The following is a 15,789-nucleotide window of genomic DNA, read 5'->3' as shown; positions in this document are numbered from 1 at the left end:
TCCATTGATAATAAAGTAAAAATAAGATTTTTTTTTTTCAATGTGTCACAGAGTACTGGTGTTACAGCATTTTAAAGATCTTAACTCGTTCTTTGCAAAGTAGTGAATGTGCTCTTGCTTCAGTGAAGTTTCTACTGTCTTAGTGAGAAAGCCCAAGAAGTTGTAGGTGCAGTGACTGAATTACATGTACCCTTAATCACGTTTTATATGTAACAGCGCGGTGCTGGCAAGGTAAAACAAAGTGTTGTGGTTTGGTTTAAGTATGTGTTTGTCCATACAAGTTTTGACCTCCATCAGGGATTTAGTTTATTTAATCACTCCCTTTTTCATTCTCATAGTCTGAAATAAAATGGTGTGCCACACAACAAGGACTTTTTAGTTTTTGAGACGCTTAATAGGATGTTGGGTATGGTATAATGTTTAACTGCTTCCGCTGCAGAAGGTAATATTATTTATATAATATAAATAAAATGTTCACGGTTTAGATCCATCTGGGTGCTGCTTTATAAGGAAGGCAGTCAGCAATGTAACTGATTTGTCCGTATTCTCCTCCTCCCTTCTTTTTCCCCAGGATGTGTAATTCAAGGGCAGAAGCCTAGTAACTGCATTAAATCCAGGTTCTGAGATAGAGGGAGAGGTTGCGTCAGTTCTTCATGTTAAATTTCCTTCATCCTAGGCTGATGCTGAGAAGTTGACTGCCATTTCACCCGCTTTAGCATAAAGGAAGCGATGTCTAGAAAGACTCTATTTGAGTATCCTAGTGAAGGCTGAGAAACGTGGAAAACAGGTCAATGTGACCCACTAGACATTCACAGACATGTGTAGTATTGAGAAACACATGTACGTGTGCCTGATTTTCTTCCTGTTTTGCTAAAAAAATGGAGTGTTTAATAATCTTCAGCAATTACAGATAAAATCTGACTTCCCATGATTTGGAATTGTATGATTATCCACTATATTTAATAAAAAACCCAACATTCCCTACCACTGTTTGGAGTACGATGCTTTGTTGTGCTGATATGGGCAGTGATGCTTGGACAAAGATATATTCAAAAGGTGTATTAGAGTTTCTGGACGCTGTGTTCTGATGGAGAGTTATGACTACTGGCTTGTTAATTGCCTATTTAAGCAGTTTCATAAAACATTTGGCAATAACAACACAGCGTACGCTGTAGTCAGAAAAGGTTTTTCTGTTGAGTTTATATTTCTGCCCAGTTTTCAAGTGGTGTTCGGTTTCCTGGACATGCCTGGCTTTTTCAAAAAGAGCAATGCAACTAAAAGGAGCTGTGCAGCCAGGGAAATTGTTGGTTTTAGTTCATATTCAGTTCTTGAAAGAAGAGAGGAAGGTAGTTGTGCAAATTAACGTGGAGACCAGTAGTGTTTGTAAGGCAGAGTTCTCTGGCAATAGGCCCAGCAAGCTCGGATCAGAATATATTACTCTAATCCCCAAATCCCTGCAACCCAGATTTCCCTTTAGCTTTCTAGCATAGTGGTGAAAGAGAAATAAAATGCTTTAATACTTCTCGTTTCTGACATGTTTCCAAATATCTGATTTAACTGGGAGAACCGGCTGTAATTGGTGGAGGAACGTGTGTTTGGACAAGGCTCTCTCCTCTCCTGTGCCTGAGCAGGGCTTTCCGAGTTATGGATGGCTTTTGTGTCCGCAGGGGAAGCTCCACGACCCTCAGCTCATGGGAATCATTCCGAGAATTGCACATGACATCTTTGATCACATCTATTCCATGGATGAAAACCTGGAGTTTCATATAAAGGTAAATGCAGAACGACGTGTTACACAATGGGTCGGATGGAAGAAAGTTGAGCTGGATGGGAAATCTGCATTCATGTTACAACATTATGCTGCAGAATTTTTCCTTTCTCCTTTTTACAACTCAAAAAAAAACATTACTGAGGACATTTACTAGAAATAATCCAGTACACTTGCTAGCCTTTGACAGAAGTTTTTTGTGAGTGTGTTTTCAGCCCAGGTTTGCTAGTCCATTGATTGCCTTGTCTCTGACCACATAGGCAGCTTGATAAGAAAGAACACACTTCTTTCACTGCAGCTTCTCCAAAGACACCACATCAGCCCCTCTAGTTCTGACCATAAATACTATTGATCCACGTGACGTTTGAGAGAATAATGACATGTTGTTCCTATCTCAATGACATAAAGTCCTCCATAATACGTGGGTTTGCAGTGGAGGAAAGATGGCTTTGGGCAGTTTGCAGAAGAATGTTTGGGTTCCTTAAGATGATGGACTGAGTCTTGGTTTGAACAGCTGATATGTTTTCCCTGTCCTTATTGTGATACCAAACATAGGATCTCAAATTATTCGAGTGACCTTTAATTCCTAGTGTTCATCCAGCCTCCTGGGGAGCTCTCAGCCATGGGACGCATGGGTCCATCTGGCAGAGTAGGGTCAGGGTACAGGATTGCAGGAAAAATGAGTACTCCTCTGTGTCATCCCTCCCCCAAAACACACAAAGTATACCTAGACAGCTTCAGTAAAGTTAAGTAGCTGAACACAGGTAGAGTGTGAAAGTACTGGCCCTTCTCCTGCTGTGACAGGTGATGCTCTCCAAGAATGGAGCTCTCCTCCTCTGTCCCACTTCTCCCTAAAAGTTGGAGATGAGTAACTTCTTAGTGCTTCTTGTGTTAAAGCCCTTGAAGCACTTCTGGGGGTATATATCTATTTTTAGTTTTCCCCCAATAATCTAGCAGAGTACCTCTACACCAGTTACTGATCTTCTGGAAGGACTAGGTCATTTTATATTGAGAACCTTCTCAAACAATGCGTGTTTGTTGGTGTGCTCATGAAGTACAGACAGAAGAAGCAGGCATATAAAGTACAAATAAACCATGTAAATATTTTAATACGTTTATATAAATATCATTTTAATTGTGAAATATTGAGCTCCTTAAGAAGAGACACCTCTGAATTTTCACGAAAATGGCTTCCATCGGAGTGACCCTGTTTTCTTTTCGTCATCTGTAAAGCTCTCCTGTGGCTATGGCTGTTCTACATGATATTCCACATACTACACTTGGATACCAAGATGGGGACCCCCTTGTCCAAGACGTAGTAAATTCCTGTCCCCAGAGAAGATTATCACTTTATAAATCACATTTTCCCAGCACTGGGTTGTTTTCCGTGGTTTCCTGTCATAGCTGACATTTATGAGTCTGTTAACAGAAGAGCTGCCTAAGCAGCAATGAATGAGTGAGTGATTGTACAAGGAGCTGTCATTCAGAGAAATGCCTGTTCTGTCACTGGGAGCAAGAATTTAACCAAACTGACACACTCTTTTAATAACTGAGCCAACGTGGAAAATTAATGTAATTTTTTCTCTCCCTCTTTAGTAGAGACCCATTTAGAACGGGGAGGGGAACTTGATATCTCCTGTGTGTGTTGGTCCTCAGCAGAGTGTTACTGGGATAATATAAAGCCCATCAGATGAGTCCGGACGAACCAGACTGTTGAAATGAGCTGGTGCAGGGGATGGCTTTAAATGGGACACAGGTGAAGTCAATGCACAGAAGATAAACACGTCTGTATTTAATAGCAGTTATCACATAGGAAGCTCAACTCGTCAGTATGAAAAATAGATATAATTTATTTTTCACATGAGAGAAAATGATACGTCACTAGATAGCTAGAGGTTACTGATACCTAAAATGTAGCCGTCTAGTGTTCTAGCTAAATAATCCCTGGATAATTCTTATTTAGGGTATGGTTAGGCATCACCCCCCTAGCACATTGCTGTTTGCTTCTGTGACTCAAATACCCTTTTATTTCGGGAGTCGCTCATTCATTATCCCCCTCCTTGATCTTTCTCTTTTTTTTTGAGGACAATTGTTTCTCTCTTTTGCTACAGAAAAGCTCATTTTCGGTTTGCTCTTTGGGACTTTAAATGTACTTCATTTAAAAGTGTAATTTAATTTATTTTGCTTAAGCTTGTGTAAGTTGTATGTTAAAGCACTGAACTGTCTGCTTTTGTGCTGGTCAATAGCAATATGCCTCTTACAGTTGGCAACATTTACTCTCCTTGTGATGCAGCTGGACTGATATGATACCAGCTGACTTGATTTCATTCTGTTCAATATTTTTGTGTCAAAAAAAAAGATAACGGTAAGATTTGAGTGAAGGTTCTTTGTATACTTTCCTGATAAATCATTGATAAATGGAGAAAGATCAATCACATGTAAAGAATGCGAAATACAAATACTTTCCTGTGAAAGATGTGATTCAAGTATGTGGGAGGTGTTTTTTATTTTTCGTTTAGTGCTTTTTATTTTGACCGATATGGAAAGATGGGTACAAAGATTTTTAAACTGCCAAAATTAAAATCTGTAATGTTTATGATTCCTTTATTAGGTTTCCTACTTTGAGATATATTTGGACAAAATCAGGGACCTACTTGATGGTAAGTTCTGCATTTCTTATGTGGCTGAGTGGTGGTGTGCTTGGTGTAATGCTGTGAATCAACACTTCAGGGGAAATAGTTACTTTCTGTGAGAGTGATTTAAATTTAAGCTGTATGACCAGCTTTGTGAAGGAGAATTTTGCAGTTTAAGTCATCAGATCTCTGACTGCTGTGCCCCTGCCTCTGCAGCGCTACATAGCTTGCCAATAAATCAATGAGGACAGAGAATTTTACAGAGTTTAGGGCGTCTCTGAGCCTCACCGGCAATGTACATTCTCAAAATAAAACTTCAGAATTTTTAAAATTTAAAAATGTGCGTAGTGTTCTGTTGAGGGTTTTTTGGATTAAATTTAGAATACATTCAGTTCAGCTTGTTCCTTGCTTCGCTTCTCTGAGGTAGAGTTTGTTGGGAGCTACCTGTCCCTGGTACAGTTCGTGTGTCTGTGTACACATGCTGTCTGTTGATGGAAGTGTGAATTGGGTGTGGAATCAGTCTGAAGGCAGGCAAATGTATGCTAATGGTAACACAAAACCGGGAACGTGTATTTCAGCTTTCCATTCCAGTGAGTTCTTCTGTTCCTGGTGAAATTCTTACTGCTTTGGCAAAACCTGAATTGGTCTGTGTTTACTTTATTAATCCAAGCAAAAGCTCCTGTGCCATAAAGTTAACTTTAAAGAAACAGATATAAGATTGACAAAACAAGCACAAGTTTTCATAACAGAAATATTGGTGGTTAATAAGGAGTGGGAAGCGACGACAGTTCTCATTTGCAAATGTAATACATTCACGGCGTTTGGCTGTCATGCCTCTTGCTGACACGTTACTACCCGTGGAATATTCCTAATGATCTCCATCTTTCCTTCTAGTGTCAAAGACAAACCTCGCGGTACACGAAGATAAAAACAGAGTCCCATATGTTAAGGTACAGGGAAAATTTGATGCTAATTTTTTCATTCTTTCTCACACAGGCATTTATTTACACATTTCCATTTGTGTACTGGTGCATTTGCTGAGATAATTCAGCTCATGTTCAGAGTCTTGAATGTTCAAGTAGTATTGTTCCCTGGATTTCAACAGTTTCCTGAAATATTAATGGGCTTGAATCACATTTGCTTTGTTTTTCTGACTTTAAACATTTACGTTTTGTTAGTATAGTGTTAAATTTTAAATATTCATATTCCTATTTCCTGTCAGATTTCAAAGAGAACATTGTGAAGAATTTTGTTCTTTAATATTTTGTTACATAGGTACTGCAATCTTGCCGTATTTTACAACAGTTTTATCAGGTTAAGAATTTGTTTGATGACTTCATGGGCCCTCACTTAAATGTAATATTACGAATATATGTGAGCCTTCATTCTATACATGTAATATGTTCTGTTTATTCTCATCCTGGGGAGGGTAAAATGAAATTTATGAAATAATTCCTTCAGTATGCATTTCCTTCATATTGCATTAAGGCAGAGAACAAGGACTATGCATCTTGTCTTGTAGTTTGAGAGAGAAAAACCAATTTGGGTATGTAATCTAACCCAAATTAGTAACAGGAATATATGCCGTATCATTCCGTGCGTTCTAAGTGTAAAAACTCTCTTCTGCTGTGTGTTTGGATTTGACAGAGTCTCTAATCTTGTGAAAGAAAATTGTCTCTCACGTTATCCCATGACCTCCTCCTGAACGTCATACAAGGCGTGGTTTGGTCCATTGCCTTGCTAATGCTCGTGTTGGATGTTGATGGTTCTCCTAATTATTTTGTTAATCAGTGCTCAGTATTTGTCCCGATGGCATTTGGAATACTTGGACACTTCCTAAACTTTTCTGTGTTCAACTTGCATATTTCTAGGGTTGTACAGAAAGATTTGTATCTAGTCCAGAAGAAGTTTTGGATGTCATTGATGAAGGGAAAGCTAACCGTCATGTAGCCGTTACAAGTAAGTATCCTGGCTGGAAAGACACACTTCAGGTCAAGTGTTGGTTTCAATTGATTCTTCACGTTCACAAAGTACTTTGAGGTACTTACATGAGCAATGTAATGATGCACAAGTGATAACAATTCAAAATTAATGGAGCTGTACTTTGTTACCACTTCAGTGCATACAAAAGTCTTTATTGACTGTTTGATCTTTGAGAACTTCTGAATTTAATACTTGGCATTATATAGTATTGTTATATAAAATGTCAAAATACGTATTGTTACATATACTATAGATATTTTGAAATGATGTATAACTGAAATTGTGTACGTACATTCTTCTTTGTGCTACAAGTCAAGAACTCAGGGCAATTCACTGGTGAAATGGCAGGCAAAGGCTGCAGAGCCATTGTCAGACTCCGCGAGTTATCCCTTGCGAGTTATCCTGGTGAAGCGGTGGCTTAGACTGAGTTCCAGTGATTGCAAAGCAAACAAATCTCCCTGAATTAAAAACATAATAACACTTCAGCCTGTGCCAAATGTGTTGACATTGCATTGCATGCAGCCTACTAGCTGATCCAAGCAGTGATCCAGCCTCATCTTGTAACTCAAATCTTGGTGGTGGTGTGGAGTTTCACGTGGTTTTGGTTTTGTTTTTTAAATTTAATTTTATTTTTTTATGATGTACTAATAACATTTTTTTCTCTTTCATGTCTGTGCTTTCACCCTTTGTTAAATACTGTATTGCTTTAGCTTTCCCATGCCTTTCTCATCATACTAGTAGAAACGTATTCTCTTTGTTCTGAGTAACATTTCCTCCCATTATTTCTGCTCTTTCTTTGACAAAAAGTATCAAAATATCCAAAATATCCAAATACCCAAGTACACCTTTTGCTGTGATACTGCCTGTTGCATTTGGCACGCACAGAACAGTCCTCACAAAAGTTGACAGAGAATGAATTTTACTGAGACTGAAAATGGCAAGGAGCAAATTCGTAAGTGTTATTGAAAACCTGAGTTTGGGGATGGAGGAGAAGAAGGAAGTGCAGATTGATGTAAACATTGCTGGGAATGGGAATGGGAGAAGGGTAACAGAAAATAGAGAAAACAGGTGAGGGAGTGGTTTACTGATCCTTAACGCTGTATTTTTGCAACTTTATCAAACTTCAAGCACAACATGGTTACAATCCAACTTACAATCAGTAGAAGCTGAGAGTGTAGCTGCCTCTGTTTTACCTGCGCCTGGGTGAAGCAGGATTTTTAACTGCATAAACAATAAAAATCACTCTGACATTTGGAGGTAAATGGTGTGGTTTTGGTGAAAACTTTTGCTAGATGTTGGGAGAGCTCCTCACACAATGGCGCTGAGACCTGCCCAACTGCTTTTTATTGCAGTTATTATTACTTCTCTTTAAATCCTCTTGCTCAGCTCAAAATTACACCTCTGTGCTGAACATACATCCTCACTGTAGTTCTGTCTAAATAGTGTCTGTTATATCACAGCAGTTTTTTGTGTGAGCTGTCTATAGTCATGAAGAAGCATAAAAGGACAGAACCTTTATTTTTTGCAGTATCTGTGAAATGTTATTTTGTTATTCTTATGCTATGATTTTTTTTGTTATTTTTTACTATTTCTGGTAACATTTTATTGCTTCAGGGGAATAAAAATTTCGAAAAAGAAACTAAAAAAAAAAGCCTTGTAGTTTTGAATTTGCTAGGCATAGGCTTGTTCTGATGAAATAAAATGTCTTGTCAGGTTTAAAGTCATTTAAACAAAACCTTTCAAATGTGATTCCTTTGCAGATATGAATGAACACAGCTCCAGAAGCCACAGTATCTTCCTCATTAATATTAAACAAGAGAATGTGGAAACTGAGAAGAAACTTAGTGGAAAGCTTTACCTGGTAGACTTGGCTGGAAGCGAGAAGGTAATCTTTCCTTTTTCCTAAGCTGCTGAGCGGTCCTAGTGGGGTCACTCATCTGGTTATGTTAATGTGTGTCAGTCAACCTAAAATGGTTTTTACAGAAGTCTTAACTTAGGTTACCGTTAGTATGGCAATCTTGCTTTTTTTTTTTTAATGTGGGATGGAGAAAAGGAGCAGATCAGAACTATAGGTATGAAATGCAAAACCCCCACATCTGCAATATATCTTCATGTATAATGAAATGGATTGAACCAGTGGACTTATTTATAACTTCACATTTAGTTATGGGTATTTGAAGCAAGTAATGTAATTTTTATGTAATTTGAGAAATTAGACAGTTATTTTAATTTGCTTATATTCAGACATGTCCTATTTCTAGATTTTCTGTAATTATTTCACATATTAGATCAATGAAATAACAACAGCTAATGCAGTTATACAGCTGAAGTCTATTTGAAGCTCCCTGAACGACTCTCTTGATCGTGGTGACTGTTTCTGCTTTCCAGTATAGGAAAATACTGATCAGAAAATAACTTGTATCTGTTTACCAAAAGAGTAATGGTCTAGAACAGTATTACAAATGTCATTTTTTCCCAGTTCTCATTCTAACGTCTTCTGCAGTGTTCAAAATTATTTAACTGTGAATGAGATAAATTACAAACCTCATCATTTTGCAACACTATGGAATTGCTTATTCCAGCTGGATCCTTGGTAACTACTGTGGATGTCAAAATAATTACTCATAATGAACCAGTGTCTTTCATTATAGTAGTAGATCTCTATTTCTTCTGAAAATGAGGAGTAAAATAAAAGATTTTGTTCTATAGACTGGGCAGCTTTCAGGTTTTTCGTTGGGACACACTGGTTGGTAACCCATTGGTACAATGTGGAAGCCATTCACCAGAGTAATTAACAGTGTTAATTTATATTATTGCATATAACAATAAATGTTAAATAAAAAACTCTTAGTGGTGTTTAGAAAATGAGTACCTAGTCAGACTCTCCTCTGAAAACAGAACTTCTATGGTTCATTATGTCTGTTTAGATATTGTACAGAGAACCTGAGATAGGGGTTTCCTTGGCAGATCGTCTTTTGAAGAGATGCAGTTATGTTTCCTTTCATGTCATGTGGCATTTTTAGAGGAAAGTACAGATAGCATAGTTTGAATGTAGAGAAAGATACATGGGTTTATCCTACATTTCTGTGCCATTCCCCACCCACCCTATCCTGCAAAAAATAAAAAAAAAAAGGAGAGAAAAAACCATTAAACTGTGTTGCTGTCTAAAGGAGTGCTGGTCCCAGGCCACCACGCTTCTTGCCTGGGCCACCTTGGGATCCAGTTTGTGGACCAGCAAACCTCGTGCTCAGGATGAGTGAGATCACGCTTTTTCTGTCCTGGCGTTCTTGGTCCGTGGAAGCAAAATACAAAGTCAAGATACTCATTTGGTGGTGTATAGTGTGCCCTGAGAATGTACCTGTGGTGTTCCCTATCTGTATGGAGATTCTGGTCTTGGAAGTGGTCCCTGAGCGTCCTCAGGAGAGCACAGACTTCCCAGCTTTTCCCTGAACAAACCAAGGGTCAGCTGGCACCTTCACTGGAAGAAAGATGGAAGTATTACAGGCTTTCACGAACAAAAAAGTGCGTATAAAATTCTCCCTCTTCACGCTGAGGGTAAGCTTGCTTTGTTTTTCTTCCAAGAGCATCGTTAGCTGTTGCACTGTCTGCGCTGGAGCTGTATTTGTAGAGACGCTTGCCGATAGCTGAGCCTGACTGTTGCCTGCTCTCTTTGGTAGGTCAGCAAAACTGGAGCGGAGGGCGCTGTTCTTGATGAAGCTAAAAATATCAATAAGTCTTTGTCTGCTTTAGGCAATGTGATATCTGCCTTGGCAGAAGGAACTGTAAGTAATCCTGTTTTGTGTTGTTGAAGAATGGCTTTTTATTTATCTGTTTCTTTGCCATGCATATAAAAAAATAAGCTAGCATTTCAATGCAGAAAGAAGAAAATATTAGGTGTCCAACCACAAACCAGTGACACTTTTGCTATTCTACTAAAGATAAACTAATTCTCAGTGATCTCACTTGAGTGAATATCCAATCTTAGCACAGTCAAAACAACTACTTTTCAGGAGTGTGTGCTTCAAATCCATTAAACCTGTCATCGTCAACTCATTCTCTCTCATTCCAATATCATTGTTTAAAAAAATTGTTCTTGTCTCTTACTTATATTTTCATTAGAAAACCCATGTTCCATACCGAGACAGCAAAATGACCCGAATACTGCAGGATTCCCTTGGTGGGAACTGCAGAACCACCATCGTGATCTGCTGTTCTCCTTCTGTCTTCAACGAAGCGGAAACAAAGTCGACCCTGATGTTCGGACAGCGGTGAGTCCTCCTCAGCGTCAGGCTGGATGACACTTGGGTTCTGCCACGTGTTTGAGCCAGCCACGCCGAGGGGAGTGAGATGAGCAGGCATTTTAGAATACAGAGGTTGTGGTTTCTGGAGTTATTAAAAAATAGTACTGGAGAACATGAGGAAACTGTCTCTTTATTCCCTATGGTACCAGAAAAATAAATGTTAATGTTGGCCAGCAGCTGCACTACTTAGAAGCTCTGATAATTTTTCCTGCAGAAAGTATTAAGTGTTACAGTAGTTCTTTGAAATTTTATGGAGAAGATAATGGTATTGGGCAGTTTTCTGTTGGCTACCTCAGTGGAAAATGTTCGGTTTTGCTTTATCTGATGCTGCTCTTGATGCTTTTAAGATGTGCCTTCTCTTTGAATGGCATCTCAGAGATCATTGTTAGGGTTGCAAAAAATATTTTTTTAACCATTAAGAGAATGAAGAGTGTGGAAACAATGTAATATTGACAACTTCAATAGGTTACCATGATAGCTCACAGACATTTTTGTATATTTAAAGGAACTTAACAATTCTTCAGAAACAAGCAAGGATAAAATAAGTGTGGAAGGACTGAGCAAGAACATTTCCCTTCCATATGTGTTCGTTGGCAGTAGTCATATGAAATACATTTGGAAAGTTTGCAAAAATAGGTCAGGCTCGTTACGCAATTACTGCTTTTGTTGTAATTGAGGAGAACTCTGATACTTTGGAAGATCACTTGTGTAATAGCAGAAAGAAAAAATACTAGCAAGTTATGATTGTTTGAAATAGAATTTATTTAACAGTTTGTACAAGGCGATAAATCTGTCCTTGTCCGAAAATGCATCGTTTTCCACCATGTGTAATTTTTGCATCGAAGCCCACACTGTTAAGGAGCATTTTATATTGGAAAGTAAAATCCTGTATAAAAAATTAATCTGACAATCTTCCATTATTTCATTGCCCCACTTTTACCCTTTAATGTGAGCTTTCCTTAGATTTCAGCGAGGGGAAGATGATCCCCTCGGTGCATTCATGTAGGAGTGCACAGAAGCGCAGGACGGGCAGTGAAGGACGAAGAGCTGCAGCTGGGCGCAATTCCGTAGCGGAGAGCTGCGGATTAGTGCAGGGTAGGGCTGGAGGGCAGCTCTCCCTCTGGCATTGCCGGCACCGGTATTAACTTGTCCTTACCTGCTGCTGCTGGGATTTGTGGAAGGCGGGGAGGGACCCATGTGCTGCAAAAAGCACCAGTTCCTCTGATCTCTGCTTCTTACAGCGGGTCCTTCCTTCACTGCGGAGCTGTGAGCTGCTCGCTTAAATAACGGCGTGCAGGGAAAACTCCCCACAGGGAGCTTCACAGGCGGTGCAGTAAGCTTTTGTGAAAAAGGGCTACAAAAGGAGAAAGTGGTTGTTAATGTATAATCAGGTTAAGGGTTGCTATGCAGTTTTAATTCACCATTGTATGATGAACCTAAGTTTAAGTTATTGAAGATGTAAGCGTCTACTGAAATCTCCTATATTATAATGTCACCAAACTTTTGAGTAAGTGCAAATATTAAGATGCAATAATTAAATAAAGAGTGTTAACAACTCTAAAGCATCATGAGTTGCACAGTTTTGTCCATGGTAAAAGTTTAAATGTTGTGAGAGTTCACAGTGTAAACCTCCCCACGTCCAATTTTCTGACTGCAGGTGATTTCAGACGAGTGTGAATCTTGCACCTCTGTAGAACGGAAGAGCGGTCCCAAAGTTCCTGCTAATGCATTCTGGATAAGGCTCCAGGGCAGGAAAGCAGCCGAAGGGACATTTCATTTTAAATAGATGAGTAGGTACTGTGTTAGGTCTCGGTCTGCTTGCTGCTACGCTGAACTCTCTCTGCAGGTATGGTTTGAAGTACAAAGACATGTAAGCAGTGAAATGTCATAGTTCAGATTAAAGGGATTAAAAGGTAGTGTAGCTTTTAAAAAAATATTTTATTCTTTTAATCTAGACTAAAAGGGTTTTGCTTTTGTATAAGAGTGCTCCAGGATCTCTGGGAAGCTGTATGCATGGGTACATAGGGAAGCGTGTGCGGAGGAAGTCCAGTTTCTGTGTTATTTCAGTTTACTTTTCTCTTGGTTTCATTTTTCTTTTCAGTAATTGGTAAAACTTGCCTTTCTGTTTGGGGCAAAATAATTTTCAAACCGACTCTGCGCATCCTGGCTAGGAGAGCTTGCAGTGACGTGTCCTGTCGAACACTTTTCTAGGCAGAGGAACATTTTAAAGGTGTTCCTTACTGAGGACTGTGATGACAGCTGAAAGAGCTGGGGGCACAGCCGAACACTTCATTGGGGTTTATTGTGGGCTTTTTGTTTGTTTGCTTAAAAGCTACAGAACTGGGCTGAAGCAAGAAAGGGAGTACAGGTAGGAGGCTGGTGATGCACCAGACCTGCAGAGCAGCACAGGTACTGCACAGACACTGTTGTTTGTCAGCATTTTGGATGGGAACATTGCTGTCTGCGGGAAGTGGTTTCTGTTACGGGCTCTTCGGTTGCGGGGTTCCATTCTTCTGATGTGACAGTATTAAGGGCCTGACTAACAATTAAAGGGAAAGTGTATGAGTCATGGGTGATTACTGGTTCCTCCGTTTTCCCTAGCAAAACAAGAATTATGTCACCATCACAATAAACATCAGGAGTAAAATTCATCTTCCCAGGCCCACTTACACTAATCAACACGTGCGTGTGCTCCTCTGTTAGTAGTGAGTCGGTTTCTTCCCTTTCTGCTCCATCTTTTTGGGTTTTTTAATTGTTTTTCATTTTAGTTGCTAGTAAGTACTTCATCCATCATTAGCCGATAAACTTTATGGTGTGGCATTTTTTTTCCGCTAGTGCAGTTAAACGAGTGGAAACTTGAGCCCTGCTTTTGGCAGAGACGATAGGTAAACGTTAACCGTTAGGCATCTGCAGATTTTAAAAATCCGGGGTTATTTTAAAGTGTTTCTGAGGTCATAAAACTCCTGCTTGCCATGTAGTGCAAATCACCAGAGCACAGTTCGAAGTATGAGGTGCAGACATGGGAGTGTTTTCTTGCTGATGAAACAAAGTTTTAGGACTTCTAGTGATTGGTCATCTTTAAAGGATGCTTCAGAATCAGTAAGCGGAGCTGTGAAGAAAATAACTAAGATCATGTGCTCTCCCCAAAGGAGAGTTAGTCTGTGTATCTGTAGCCCATGCCTAGGCACAGTTTCTTGCACTGATGTTTCAGCCAACGTGTTACAAGCTGGTAAGAGGTTTGTCTGTTATTCCTTTACTCAGCCTCTATTTTATCCAGTCACACTGGAGGCATTTGGAGGGACTCAGTGTCTGAGCAGCGAAGGGCAAAGATCTGAAGCCTTCTTAATTCAGACTGATTTGTTTGGTTTTTCTTTGTAAATGTGGATTTGCTGGACTAGGTGCTGTGCATTTTTTTCTGCTTGCTTTGCATGTTCTAGTGCAATTGTTTAGGTTCAGTTGGAGCTAAGCACTTTCGCCACAATGACGTGGTGGTGGTTGTTGTTAGAAGGGTTTGCATTTTGTGATACTGTTGCCTGGAGAGGCAGTAACTCCTGAGCCTGTCCACAGCGGCACAGGCACGCGTTCAGGCTCCTTTCCCACGGAGAGCCTTCCCCAGCCCAGCAGTAACCCAGTGATCTGCTGGTGACCAGCGGTTCTCCTCCTTCCCTTGCTTCCACCCCTAAAAATGTATTTGGAAGCGCTGTTTGGCTTTCAAGAAGGCTAAGTTTCCGTATCTCTGCTTCACTGTGTTGACATCCTTCACGCTGTGATGCGTGAAATACGGATGAACTTTTGGTGGGGGTTAAGGGATGGAGCCAGCCCATGGTCTGATGCTGGTGGGGGCCCCTCTACAGTGGGTGCCAGGCCAGCGGAAGCTGCGAGGTGACAGCTTACCTAGCAGAACAGTAACGACAGGACTTGGTTTTGTCCTAAATCTGAGAACATTTTCCAGAGCTGCTCTTTTTGGAGGAACCTGAAGAGGCAGATCCATGCCTGACTGGTCACTGGCTGCTGGGTTTTGAGACAGAAAAATTTCTGTTGAGGCTTCCAGGTAGTAATGCTGCTGAGAGTTTGAGAGAAAATGGAATTGTGGCATTGCACTTCAGAAAATAAATTGTGAATGTTTAGGGGTTTCCCTTTGTGTAACAGAAACATTTCTGAATCCTTTCTGTTGTGGTGAGGTAAAAGTTGCAGAGCCACTGACACCCTGTTTTGTTGCGCAGAGCGAAGACGATTAAGAACACGGTCTCTGTGAATCTGGAACTGACCGCGGAGGAGTGGAAGAAAAAGTATGAGAAGGAGAAAGACAAAAACAAGAGTCTAAAGAATGTTATCCAGCATCTAGAGCTGGAACTGAACAGATGGAGAAACGGTACGTACCAGAAAAATCACAATGGGTACATGTCTTGGTATTTTTAAGTTGCGTATGTTTAAATCTTGCCTTAAATCACAAGCCGGACTAATTCTAAGCTCACCGTTCAGAGTTGTAGCACACGCTTTATAATAACTGAAAGGTGAAGAAGCAAAAACCAGGGAAACGAGCAGCAGCCAGGTACAGAAGGTACCATTTTAAATGCCAAAACTGTCATGATAGCAGCTGTAGAGAATAAAGGAAGGCATAAATAATTTTTATTAATGTTAGGAATGTTAATAAAGAAAAGGTAAAAAGTCATTATGTTGATTTTTTAAAAAAGAACTCTACTTCTCAGGCATCAGAATCGGTTCCATTATGCTGTAAGGTAACTAGATCTTGGGTTTTTTTAATAATTGAGTTTAGCATTACAATAATTAGTCCTTTAGTACAATGATTAGGAGTGTTGTCTGATGAGAATAATCACCACTTGTCTGCTTCTGTGGCTTCAAAGTGAAATTTATGTTAAGAACAGCCAATTTTCTGTTTAGAAACACAGGGAATTGCTGTTCAGGGTACGTTGTAAGATCAAGTGCAGGTTGGCAGTGGAGAAAGAATGTTTCTGTGCATACATACTAATTAAAGAATTTTTATTTAATCTGGAACGTTGACACATAATGTTAGCAAACCATCATTTCCTTTCATTTTTATTCCACGTATTAAAAAAAACCCAAACAAACAAAAAACCAAACC

General features: G+C 39.6%; 1 protein-coding gene across 1 annotated transcript in view; it reads left to right on the top strand.

The window, feature by feature from the left end:
- The window catches only part of KIF5C (kinesin family member 5C), an 80,201-nt gene that overhangs the window by 32,436 nt on the left and 31,976 nt on the right, over positions 1-15,789 (top strand). The window contains exons 4-11 of the mRNA XM_086751032.1: positions 1,668-1,772; positions 4,380-4,428; positions 5,296-5,351; positions 6,273-6,360; positions 8,145-8,269; positions 10,062-10,166; positions 10,504-10,652; positions 14,909-15,057. Coding sequence (XP_086607158.1) covers positions 1,668-1,772; positions 4,380-4,428; positions 5,296-5,351; positions 6,273-6,360; positions 8,145-8,269; positions 10,062-10,166; positions 10,504-10,652; positions 14,909-15,057 — 826 coding nt within the window. The remainder of the gene's footprint in view (positions 1-1,667; positions 1,773-4,379; positions 4,429-5,295; positions 5,352-6,272; positions 6,361-8,144; positions 8,270-10,061; positions 10,167-10,503; positions 10,653-14,908; positions 15,058-15,789) is intronic.

This window comes from Chlamydotis macqueenii, chromosome 6 (assembly GCF_036417535.1).
Source record: "Chlamydotis macqueenii isolate bChlMac1 chromosome 6, bChlMac1.mat, whole genome shotgun sequence".
In the NCBI taxonomy this organism is placed as follows: Eukaryota; Metazoa; Chordata; class Aves; order Otidiformes; family Otididae; genus Chlamydotis; species Chlamydotis macqueenii.
This window is presented reverse-complemented; position numbering and strand designations above follow the sequence as displayed.